A 13,283-nucleotide genomic window follows, 5' to 3' on the forward strand; every position below is an offset into this window, starting at 1 on the left:
AATTACCCTCGTCCTCTGAGACTACACCCCAGAGGTTTCCTCTAAGATAGGGGTGCTACCCTCCTGAGAAGAAGCCTACATGAAGAACCAGAACAATTTCTTGTCCCCATAGGTTGTTTTAGCAGTAGGGACACCCTTTCATTCAAAACACATGCAACTCAAAAAAAAAAAAATATATATATATACACACATTTTTTTTCTTTATATAATACGCTGGTACGTGATGGAGCTCATAATGTTAGACTATTGACAAGCAGTGTGTTAAGTGCCTGCCAGGTTTCTCCTCTACACTTACAGTTTAGCCATATTGACCACACATTCATTTTTCTCCTGGCCTTTGCATTGGCCTTGGTTTAGCTGCCTCCAAGGTGGCAGACTAATTAGTAATAAAAAAGCAACCCTCCTGTAATGAATAGTAATAGCAGCATTAAGATTAATGAGCTCAGAATTTTAAGATGAATTGCATCTGTCACCAGATTACAAATACATGAAGGAGACGGCCACTCATTCAATAAATATTGCAAAACTTCAGGACACTGCTGATACCAGCCAGGGAATTATGTTTTCAGATTTTACGGTTTCATACTCTCTGAAGAGAAGCGTGGAAACATTAGTACCGCCTTGGTTTTTATAGGCAAAACTGATTTTTACAGCGCATTATTAAGCATTAAAGTCCTGAGCAGTGATCATTACCAGCTAGATAACCAACAGACCTCGACGACGGTTAGGTTTTTTGAGCCGAAGGTTCATTTTCAGCTAAATTAACCTCATCTGTTGAATGCTAAATGCCCTACTATCTAAATTTCCTCATTACAGAAACAGCATTATGACCTTTTTGTACTATTGCAAAAATCATAAAGTTATGGTAAAAAACAAATTAAATATAACAGCATCCTTACCTGGTGCTTCAATGAACTGCTTGTAAACGCCCAGAAAGGCGGCTTCAGCCTCTTTGCTTCGTTTACTAAGTGCTACCACCTAGAAGAGAAGCAGCATTGTAATCAAAGTTGCATTAGATTTTTATTTCAGTGCTAATAGAACCTGTGGACTTCCTTACACCTGTAACAGAGAGGGTGGAGAAGGTGCCATTATCACCATGCATGGCAGTATCGCTGCCCTTCCTTTACCTGGCTCCCAGTTTACAGGTTTTTTTGCACTTGCTTTTGTTGCATTTGATTCACCTTTTCGCTGCCTCTGTCATAAACAACACACCTGCTTTCAGTCAGTTTTATTTTTACTAACTGAAGTGACTTGAATGAAGGTTTACTACTGATAGGTGATCCCTTTACAAAAGTTTATGGTGAAGCTTGGAATCAATTTGTTTTGCTATATTGCCTTACACCTGTTTTTCAAGGTTCATATGCTGCCATTCAAGCCCACTTCACAATAATTTCACCACCATATGTTTAATGGAAAACCTGCAGGGGCCCAGCCAGTCTACAGGGGTCGCTGGTGCGTGTTGAGCCAAGGACACCCTGGTCGACGGTTTCGCTGTGCTCATTAGTTTTCATTTTGAGACTGGCCAATAAACAAAGCTTGCACATCCATTCAGCTCAGCAAAAACCATGCGATTGGCTGGGAGTATTCTTCAGGTATTAGAACCAATTAAAAATGAATTAGGAGACCCAAAAGAACCCGACCATTGTCGGGACACCTGTATGATTAGATTTGGCTGGTTTTGTAATTACCAACCGACCTGTCTCCATGTTTGGATTTTTCTGTTCCCAAGCCTCATTAAAAGGCTCTGTTTCAATGCTCACACTGAAGCGTACTGATTGTTGTAACAATGAGTTAAGCGCTCACTGCTACAACAGCAGTTTTCACAAAGCATTTCGACAATGTGACCCGGGGCTGTGTGAATACTTTTGCATGGCACAGCGAGTACAGTATGTGTTAGTATGCAGAACAGCCAGGTTGGGTTCATCCCATGCTGCAAATCGAATAGTGTGTATAGAGAAATGTACGTAGTGTTGTGAGGACCATTGTGGAAGTGGTAATCAATGAGGAATTGTCACGGATATCTCATACCTGCCATGTTGCACCAGTCCTGGCTACTCACGGTGGCTCCTCACCTTGCTGATTGGGTTATGGAAGACTTTTGGGGCATATTTTCAATGAACTCCTATTTTTTGAAAGTTGAAAAGCGGCTGTTAACACAACCAGAGCTGCACAATTAAGGAATAATATTCCTATACAGTAATAGACAGGAAATCTTAAGCACTCTCAAGTTGCTTCTTTCTTGTTTAATAGCGTTACCATGGAATCTTCACCATAGGAGTACATTTAAGACTTTGTAAATTATTTCTGTTCAACTGCTGTAGATTTGCCAAAAGGAATATTTCAGACACCACAGATTACCTTTTTTAAAAACTGTTATGCCGTGATATTTGACCCACTGCTATGGCCAAAAGTTTTGCATCACCCTGTAGAATGAACATAATGTTGAATGGGAAACCTGCTGAATAATGTTACGTTAACATATTGAATTACACACCGCACTGTAGTTTTCCATATACTTAAAAAAAATTGACAAAAAATAAATACATTGGCATTGTGAAGTCTAGCATGAAATACTGTACTACTGTCATGACTTCCAGTAGATACTTACATTTCAGATACTTGAAGTTACTGAAATGCCCACAAGGGAACTGAAAGAAAGCATCAAGTTAAAAGAAATATCATAATGTTCAGCTAAATCCTGTCCATCACTCAGCTGCTAACCTGCTCCAGTGGGTTAATCTAAACTGGAAAGGCAATAGACAGGATTGATCCGGGTGCAACAATCTGCAGCGTTCTGCCATTGCTCCTGGGTAATGATTTCTAACATGTGTTATATACATGTATAAGGGTTATACTGACTGTTTCAGGTATTTTCTAAGAAATATCGCATGATTTCAACAGCCCAGTGAGAAAACAGGGGGACCCCAAGTGGCCAGTTAGAGGCACTGTGTCTTTTAAAGTGATCTCACCTATCTTCTGTTAAACATGTTCGCACATGCTCTGTTCGCCTCTCATCAAAGACACTGAAATAGTTAAGCCTCTTGGTAGCTCCCTTGGGCATGCACATACTGGTACACTTTGGTGTAACAATAATCCCCAAATTGCCCTTTAATGGGGTGATATTCAAGGTTTCCCTGATTAGCATTGGAGAGTCCTCACTGCTCCCCTCGTCATGTTGCTTTAGCTTTCCATACTCTTCCTTTAGATTTGAATGAAGCCCATTCAAAGACCCACGACTGAGTATCCTTATTTCCTATAATTCTCCAAACAGCGCAAAGATATTATCGCTGCAGTCAAACCATTAACCCATCTGAGATTGAGTGTAGAGATATCAATCACACCCTGTTACCTTCACATGTCGTGCTTGGTATGCATATCACCTGCCTTGTGCAAGATCCTCCAAGCACTTGTAGTTGTACATGCATACTGTGAATTGGATGGGGATTTTATTTTACATCTTATATTAACTATTATATAAGACCCTGCTATGAAAATTATGTTAATATTGTGAAAGCAGCACGGGGGACATTATCTGATGACAGTCTCTTATGAGTTTCCAGAATTCTAAGTACTCTGACAGTTTTAAAAACATTCATTTTGGATTCAAAAATATTTTAGAAGATTATGGGTTTGTACACAGTTTAGATATGCGCTTCTTCCCATTTTACAGCCAGCTACAGTAAACAAAACATCAAACTGCTCTTGGCCTGCTACACTGCACAGCTGCTCGCATGAGAAGTCCCGATTCAGATCCTTTTCAATCCAGTTGGTTGCTTCCTTTAAAGTTACAAAATTAAAAAGACATTTAAAAAGCCTGAATTAAATACTCAATGTTTTTTTTTTTTTTATTTCTCTCTCTCGCCGTGTACACTAAATATCTAAACAATATAAAGCCATGTAAACTTTACGGTGAATTAAAACAGAAAAAAAATTAAAATGTGCCGTTCGGATTTCTGCCCTGGTTTACTTTAATCTTCACACGGTGCTGTCAGTGTAGCAGTCTAGTCTTTTTTTGGAAATTGTACAATAGGTCAACAATACAGGTGAGGCATTGCAATAAGCAGTTGTTCACATGCATGAGTGTGGAAGGTATCCCAGTCACTTCACTGGAACACAACAGGGAATGCAATTCCAGTGAATATGTACTCCCCTTCAAATTTCCACCTCTTGTTTTAAAATGTGACAGCTCTGTTCCTTTAAGAGGAACGTGCCCCTCATCCCTCATACCTCACATATAAATAACAAAAAACACGTCTGCCAGTTTCACGTTCGGTGCAACCCGTGCGCAGAACCAAATGCTTATTTTAGAAAAAACTCAAGCTGCTCAGATTGGCAAGCCTGCAATTATCAATTATGTAATCATCAATTACAATTATCACAACTAGTGCTTATGCAATTATCACTTGAAATCCTCATTTTTAACCTTGCCAGCTTGGCTGCAAGCTGCAGGCTGTGTGTGCTGTGATGGAAGGCTCTTGTGGAAGGTTCCATTTAAATTGCTCGGTCACCCCCACAATCCCAGGTACCCCTGAACAGCAGACTGCACCCCGGCTCCCCTCCAGCTCCTACCAGACCCTCACGAGGAGCCAGTGCAGAAAAACAACAGACACCGACTAAGACGTCACCCCAAATGTTGACTGCAGGGCTATGTTAACAAATCTTGAGTCAATTAAAGAGCCATGCCTGTCTCTGTCTGTCCATTTGTCTCTCTATAACACTCTACTGTCTATCATTGTGTAAAGGTTTCAGCTCATAAACCATTGACTGGATTTTGTTTGTATTTTATATTTGTATGAGAGACCTCATTTTTTTATTTAAGCAGTCCTTTAAGTTTGGTGAATAAGGTCCATTACTTTTAGTTTCTTTTCTCTTACATGTTAGTAAGAATTATGAACTACCGGTACTTGTTAGACAATCATTTCCTGATCATTCAGGCCAGTGAAACAAAGTATAATTTGACAGTGATTGTGGTGTGGCGCTTCACTGACCTACATTTCTTACTTGTTTTATTTTTTTTAAATACAACAAAAAGGTCTTTGTCACTATCACCACAAAACACTCCAAACAGCACCAAATGTGCCCGCTAATCTTTATTGTATCTTTTCCTCAGTTTCTGATAGAGCACTCCACTTTACAAAGTGAGCACTCAGCATCACACAACACAAATCAAGTTGTCCTGTCGCTTCAAATCAGCTCTATACGTCAATCATGAAATAAAACAGCCTGCATCATATCAGTGACTGATTTCAGAAGAATCTTCAGCTAGCGCCCTTCCTCTACACTGGTGCTGCTTAGACTGTTGTACTGTGATGTCACAAACCCCCACAATTCCACCAGCCCCCCTACACAAATATTTATAAATACTATATTAACACTTTATAGATGCTGAATATATTGTGTAAAATGTATAATTTAGTTATAAACTTCAGTAACATTTACAGATATGTTATAAATACTTAAATAGATAAAAAAAAAAAATGTATTGTGGTGTCATGACTTTACCACACAAGATTACAGACCCTCTGATCCTCTCTGGTATTTTACACCTTTTTAAAGAAAGAAAAGTCCTCCTGACCCAATGCACTGCTACAGAGGTTTTCATTACCCTGGTATTATGCAGAGATTTTTAAATGGGCTTCTGTTTAAAATATCTGAATATAAAACTGACAGTAAACTAAGAGGCATTTGTGATCATACCCTGCTGGCAGTGGCCTTCTTCAATCAATTCAAAATATACATTGCCATTTTTTTCAAGCCGTTGTTTTGTTAGTACTCCTAGCAAAAACCATCAATAAGCAGTAAAACAGCCTGTCAGTTTGATTGTCGTACTGTAAATGGGAGTGACATACCGACATTCCTCAAAATGGGATTTTTATAGCCATAAATTGCAGTTGCGTGGCGCACAGCGATCTCTGGCAGCAGCCTGAAGCATGCCAAGTACCAGGATCGTGGCTTATCTATTGATGTATCATTAGTTTGTGATTTTCCTTCCCATTGTAAAGCGAGTGCAGGTGAGGAAGCACAGCTGCACAGGAAATGCTCACATTGATGGATGGCATGTATACGAAGGAATCTTTCTTCCTGGCTGGTGACTTTCCAGTAAAGCAATTATCATTGCAGAATGTATAATGGTCTAATTAATTACAAGTGTCAGTGTGGTCTTTGTTTCTTTATACTAGGACATCATGCCAGCTTCTTAACAATTTTTAAAAGAAAACTATTGATAAATGAATGATAAAACTTGAATTCAAGCTGCTGACTGACAGGAACGTTCCTGCTCTGTACTTCCCATGCTAAATGCACATGGAGGCAATAGAATTCTTTTGCATACCAGCAACATAGCAAAGTTCCCAGACAGTGATATAACACTTAGAGGTGTGCCGATATTAGTATTTTCTAAGTAACTTCCTTAAAAACTAATTGTCGACATGTATTAAATAAATCAAAATACACATTTTATTAATGTGTTGATTTCAAAACAAGAAAAGCTGTGTGTGTTCTGTGTGTGTGTCTGTGTGTTTCTGTTTGTGTGGGTATGTGTTTCTGTGTGCGTGGGTGTGTGTTTCTGTGTGTGTGGGTGTGTGTTTCTGAGTGATTGGGTGTGTGGGTATGTTTGTGTGAGTAGGTGTGTATTTCTGTGTGTGTGGGGGGGAGGGGTGTTTGTGTGTGTGTGTGTGTTTATGTATGTGTTTGTTTGTGTGTTTTTGTATGTGTGTGTATGTGTGTGTGTGCGTGTCTGAGTGTGTGTGTGTGTGTGTGTGTGTGTGTGTCTGTGAGTGTGTGTTTGTGTGTGTGTGTGTATGTATGTGTGTTTGTGTGTGTGTGTGTGTGTGTGTCTGCGTCTGTGTGTATGTGTTTGTGTGTGTGTGTATTTCTGTGTATGTGTGTAGGATATGTGTGTGTGTGTGTGTGTGTGTGTATGTGTGTGTGTGTCTGTGTATGTGTGTGTGTGTGTATGTGTGTGTGTTTCTGTATGTGTGTGTGTGTGTGTGTGTGTGTGTCTGTGTGTGTGTGTGTGTGTGTGTGTGTGTGTGTGTGTGTGTGTGTGTGTGTGTGTGTGTGTGTGTGTTTCTGTGTGTGTGTGGTATGTGTGTGCATGTCTGTTTGTTTGTGCGTGTGTTTGTGTGTGTGTGTGTGTGTGTTTCTGTGTGTCTGTGTGTGTGTGTGTGCATGTCTGTGTGCGTGTCTGTGTGTGTGTGTGTTTGTGTGTGTGTGTTTGTGTTTCTGTGTGTTTCTGTGTGAGTGTGAGTGTCTGTCTGTCTGTCTGTGTTCTGTGTGTATTGAGCTCTTCTGATCTGATAGGAGTTGTCTCTCATCCAGGAGACAGTGTTTGGCCTTGGCATGAGAACTCGTTTGCATTATTCATTAAAGTTGATGTTTCCCAGCAGTAACCCAGCAGAAAGACTACAAATCTAACCACAACTGCCGAAATTTAACGCCTTGAAAAAAGCAGCCCATAAAAAAACAAGGTTCAGTATTTATTACTATCTATAATCCAAGCATTACCCTGCTGCTGTTTAAACTATATTAATATGATTTAATCAAAATAACAAACTTAATAAAACAATAAACATATTTAAATAACTCCCGAGTTACAGCATGGATTTTTATGCCTGCCTGTGCATTTAGCATTCCCACTTATTTATAGAGCGAGTTCAAATTCTCCATAAGATCTATAGTTACCGTGAGCAAGCCTCCGCAGCTCCCTTGTATTATAGCTGGATGATTCGATTAAACATTTAAACCCGTCTGCTTGCAGGCAGTCTATTTTTACATACCTTCCATCAACCCAACTCCCTGCAGTGTCTTATTAATGAGTAATAGCCTTTAAGACTCCCAGTCATAGCTTCATTACTGTATTACTCCCTTTCAAGTAGCCTTCCTGGTCAGGTCAATGCATCCATCATTCATGCAATCCAGACTCGATAGCTAATACACCTCGGCACCAAACAGTACTCCTGGACTTAGCATTAGACACGTACATAAACACAAATACAAACAACATTGTCACCACTGACAGTGACAGATCATAATGGGAGCTCTTGATAATATCACTTTGGTTATAATCAACTTCTGGTTAATATCAAGCTAGTTTATCTGTCATGCATCTGATTTTCATGTAGCTAACTCAATAACTGCACTCGTTTGCTATTTAGGTCTCAAATGTGTAGTTCTGAAAGAAACACATGTATTAAAAATGTATATTTTTATTTGAAAACTCGATACCTGGTACTATACTTGGTTAAAGAAATCTCTGTAAACCACGCTTTCAGATTTCACTTGCTGGAGGGTGAAATTGTTCCCATGCTTTCAACAGCTCCCTTCCTGTCACTATCCAACCAACCCATTGACTGACATGCTTTCAGACAGTAACAATCTATGACCCAGAAGACACTTTGAGGTGAAAGTGTAACAGACTTCCTGAGAATAAGGCATGGAGACGATAAGCTTCTGTAACCGAATATAGTACCAGATATCATGTTTCAAAATGAAAATACCTGTGTGCTATGACGGTACCTCTTTCAAAACTGCACATATGACACCTAGTGTGTGTGTCTAATGGGAGTGGAAACCAGGTAAGATTTGTGCAGTAATTGTGTTAGCTGCAATGACTTTAAAGGAACACAGATATTAAACTTCTATTTGTTCATTTTCCTATATCCACACATACACACACATACACACACATACACACACACACGCACAGGCACGCGCACGCACGCATGCACGCACTGCCTGCCACAAATGATTACTGGGATTTAAATTGCATCCAGTGAAGACAGCAATTTATAACAATCAACACCAACAAGTACTCAGGACCAAAAAAATCCTGCGAAGGAGTGAAATGCAAAATAAAGCACAGTATCTTTAGAACCAGACTTTACTGTAGTAAAAAAAAAAAAGACATTTCACGGAGCATGTAAATAGTCTGACTAAGTAATTTATGTGGTAACTAGTTCTATTCATACCTCACTGAACGCGGCTTCCTTTTGTGACAGCGATATACGCTTATGACAGGAGATACATGTTTTATTCAAAAATATCTTTCTAAATGTAATTAAACATACAGCTTTTAACATTTTAAAAGTACAATGTGTTGTGCATGTTCTGTATGGCAGACTGTTCTGAATATTTTAATGAAAACTACTGTACTGTAATCAATGCAGTACTGGGTTCATAGTACTGTACAGTGCGCTTTCACACAGGCAAAGAGGAATCTGTATCAACACCCATGTTTGCGCTTCACTGCCTGTTTTGCCAGGTTATTTGATGAATCCGCTTCTCGTTGAAGGAACTGAACAGGATAGCAGTATCAACCAACGATCATTTGGGTGCGGTTTTACAATGTTTAGTAAGGAATTTGTGAAAGGAGGGGAGAAGGGTGGAATGTTTCAGTGCACCATTAGGTTGGGTCAGATGTCCAGGGGCAGTGTGGGGATGGTAGAAGAAGGGCAATGCCTGCTTGCTTGCTAGGTCATAAATTCCAGGCCGAAGTGAACATAACAACCACAACGGAGGGGGCAATCATGCCCCACAGCTATCCTCTATTGGTTGAGTATATGAGTTTAGGGGGTAGGGATGGATGAATTGTCTGCTGCGTGCCAAATCCTGATAGGAGCAGGGAATTTTATGCAGGAACTATATAACCCATGTATGTGCTTTACCCCGGCAGAATACACTAGTTACTGATGAAGTGACTGTTATTCTCCGGAGTGCTCTGTATTTTGATGACCACTGCAAAAAACCTTTGATGCAACGATTGGTGTGATTGACTGTCTCTGATCATCGCTGCACTTCATTTTGCGACCCTACATTGTCACCTTCCCAGCTCAGTCTTTTGGAATTGACATTAAATGGCTAGGCTCTGTATCTATACTTTTCTAGCTACAGTTCTTAGAGACAGAGACCTGGAAAGGCCAATAAGAGACTCAGAAACATCAAAGAGCAAACAGGCTTAAGAAATGATCATCCCCGTGTTGAGGAATTTAATCCCCTTGGATTTAGTCAGAGAACACCTTCTCTGGAGCTTGCTTGGGGAAGGAGGGAGTCAGGCAGTAACCTCTTCTGGAAAGCGAGATCAAACTCCCATTAAGCCTCCACCTATCCCTGGCGCAACGTAAGGAAAGAGCCTCCAGCGATGCATCCTGCATTGATTTTTCTCCTTGTTGTACTGCAGAGCTGTTTAAATGTTATAAGTAGCAAATATCAGGCTGGTGGAATGACAGCGCTGACAGAAGTCTTTGAGCGTGTGATCTAACCTTGTTAACATTTGCACGTGCGGTAAGGCTGCCTGTAGCGCGTTAACACTGCATGTGCAATCTATTGATTTCACATATCTGCAAGAGGGCTTAAAACACTATTAAGAACCAGATGGGGGGAGTGGCCGGCAGAAGACATTTTACACTGTGGGAGGGCTGGCTGCAGTTAATACAGACTATGGAGCAGTCACTGGGATTTTGTTAAGCAAGTACATTTCATGGGGTGTTTATAACATGTTTGGTATATAGGGATTTAGCAGAACAAATCTTAACTTCCTGTTCTAGGTATTTTTTGAGTACAGGGATAGAAATAAGACTCCCAATGCACCCATTCCAGGTTTTACTAGGAGCTTCATTAACCACAATGTACAGGTATCAAGCTCAGGTTAAACTCATATCAGGAATGGATAAGCTGTGCATGAATAGTTATCAGCACACATGGTAATGTAGTTAACTGGCCTGTAGGGGGTGACAAATTCCAAAAGCCATCATAAAAAGTGCAAACCAGCTGAAACCCGTCAGCGCTGCCCACATTTAATATTTTCAAATAATGTATTACAGGACAAATGGTGCTATTGAAAAGAACTGCACTGTCCATTTAGTGTCAGTACATCTCTGACAGTCATGGTGCAGTACCTGGCTATAGATTCTCCGAGCTGGGGGTCTCTTTGCAGTGATCCAGAGCTGCCCTAATACTTCGTATGGGCCTCTCTGTTAGAACTGCAAATGCACAAAGTGTTCATTCAAGTCATTTGCATCCAGTCTGTTAAAATTTTAAAACCAAACGCTCAAGGAAAAGGACGAGTTGACATTGCGTGTATAAATCAGCGTATAAGTCAGTTATTCATTTATGTTTGCTAATGTTGTCTAAATAATATCCAGTAGCCGGTGAACTTGAGGCGCTCCCAAGTAGGCTTCCATTAGCATGCAGCTTTCTACATAAATTACACAGGCAGGCAGTTGGCATGTGTGCTCAGTTTCACTTAAACAAGAGCGAGTAAGGGAGCAAGAAGTCCAGTACTATACTACTGAATCAAACACAGCGAATAAGATGACAGTCCTTCCTCTCCCTTCTCTTAGGGGGAATAGTTCATAGCACAGTCCCTTTGGCAGTCTGAATGGAGGGGCTCTGCACAGGGGCTGGGCAGCGCAATCAGAAGCAGCTGAGATATGCAGCGCACACTTTCCTGCACAGGTGTATGGTGACTTTGCATGGACCCAGCGGTGCTGCACCTTTAAGAGACCCTGAACCCAGAGATACAGCACTACTCCCCATCCATTGATCAGCACCTGCTCTCATGCCATCCCTTCAGCACTTCTGTACACTGGGAGGTGACACTACTCTCTGTAAACAGCACAAGCATCCATGCTGATCCCTAGGGATCCAATTAAAGGGACGATGGAGTAAATCAAGGGAGATGCATGGCTACTACTTCAAAACATTATAAAATTCCAAAGATATGGAAAATTGTGCAGTAAACCACAGCTGGGGGGGGGGGGGGGGGGGGTTCCATTTCAGAACAGTCCTACGAAAGGGCAATTAAAAGAGCCCTGGACTAATTTGGAATTACTATGTAGTGAACTGATAACCTACAGTAATACTGGATTCTACGATTACCCTGAAGAACTTCCTTCAGAACAAACCACCATAATTGCATGAGCAGTTAAGTGAGATATAAAGAAAAACACAAACCTGCCATAACAGTGTCAACAGAGTGAAAGGACGCTGTGGGCAGTCGGGACGGCCCCCACTCTGAAGGGTGTTTTAGTTGTTCTGGCGGGTCACTTGACCACATACTGTAATAAAGTCTGGTAGCCAACTCCAAACGCAATTCCTAAATCATCCTAAAATAATGTACTACTGTATGTAGGACTCACCCTGTTGATTCTTTTAATATCACCAGATGGTAATTAGTATTCTGGATGATCCACCATTGGAAGCCCCAAACTGTCAAGTCACATTATAAAGAAATAGGCCCAAGCAGTTCTAGGTCTGGCATTTAGGCTGATATCCCTGGGAACAAAGTGTTCCTTAGGTACTAATTGGCCTACTTTTAAGCTTTTACAAAGAATCGTTAGCACTGTATATTTTGAGTTTTAAGCACAACAAGCTTAACAACCTATAACTAGACTACCGTATGGAGCACAACACCCTTTGCGTGGCTAATCAAAAGTCTGCAAACAGTTAAAGTAAATGTAGGTAACAAAATAGTTCCATAAATCCTACTCCTTTTGCACTTCCATTAGCTGCATTCAGTCACAAGTGTAGTTTCTAACGACAAAGGCAAAGGTGTCTTTTAAAACAGGCATCTGATACTACAGTAAGATCTCAGTTTGCTTACCTTGCTTTAAGGAAGACTGTTACTGCTTTACTTCCTTGGTAACTATTTTCTTAGCTATAATTACTTTAAGGAGTTGAATACCTGGCAATCTCCTTTATTACAACGTATTCTTCATCTGTGAGGGTACTTATACTCACTCGTTCATGAGCAAAAGAACTACATTACTTTAAAGAAAACAGTGAATAACCAGGTATAAGCCTATATTCTTATTTGCGTGATATGTACGTGATATAGTCCAGCAAAATACCAAAATTAAGAATTAGAAACAAAAATTAAAAGCTTAAAATACTTAGTTCAATAAAAATGAAAGTTTTCTGCTTTATTATTTAAAACGCCATCATTTTGTATCGATTCTTCGATCTTTTAACGCAGATGAATATTTAAAAACGATGTTCCCTTCGAACACAATGCAAAGAACATCACTGTGAAAAATTATAATAAAAGTCTGTTTTGTAAAACCATACAAACATATTGCAGTAACACTTTTTTCCTTTGCCTATTTTAATTAACAGATCAATCATAATTACATATTACATTATTTTCCAAGACAAAAGACAATTAGAGTTTAAATTAAAACGATAGATTTACTTTCAAATCTGAACTTACTAGTTTTTGATTTTTAAATTCAGTTAAAATGTCAAGTACCTTTAGGTATTTGTATTGATTTGATATATATTGAATA

At 39.9% G+C, this 13,283-nt stretch overlaps 1 protein-coding gene across 5 annotated transcripts in view; it reads right to left on the bottom strand.

Annotated features, from left to right (window-relative positions):
• The window catches only part of LOC121297393 (homeobox protein cut-like 2), a 98,960-nt gene that overhangs the window by 26,473 nt on the left and 59,204 nt on the right, over positions 1 to 13,283 (bottom strand). For all 5 annotated transcript variants that reach the window (XM_041223707.1, XM_041223706.1, XM_041223705.1 and 2 more), the window contains exon 4: positions 900 to 978. In XM_041223707.1, coding sequence (XP_041079641.1) covers positions 900 to 978 — 79 coding nt within the window. The remainder of the gene's footprint in view (positions 1 to 899; positions 979 to 13,283) is intronic.

This window comes from Polyodon spathula, chromosome 22, assembly GCF_017654505.1.
Source record: "Polyodon spathula isolate WHYD16114869_AA chromosome 22, ASM1765450v1, whole genome shotgun sequence".
NCBI classification, from domain to species: domain Eukaryota; kingdom Metazoa; phylum Chordata; class Actinopteri; order Acipenseriformes; family Polyodontidae; genus Polyodon; species Polyodon spathula.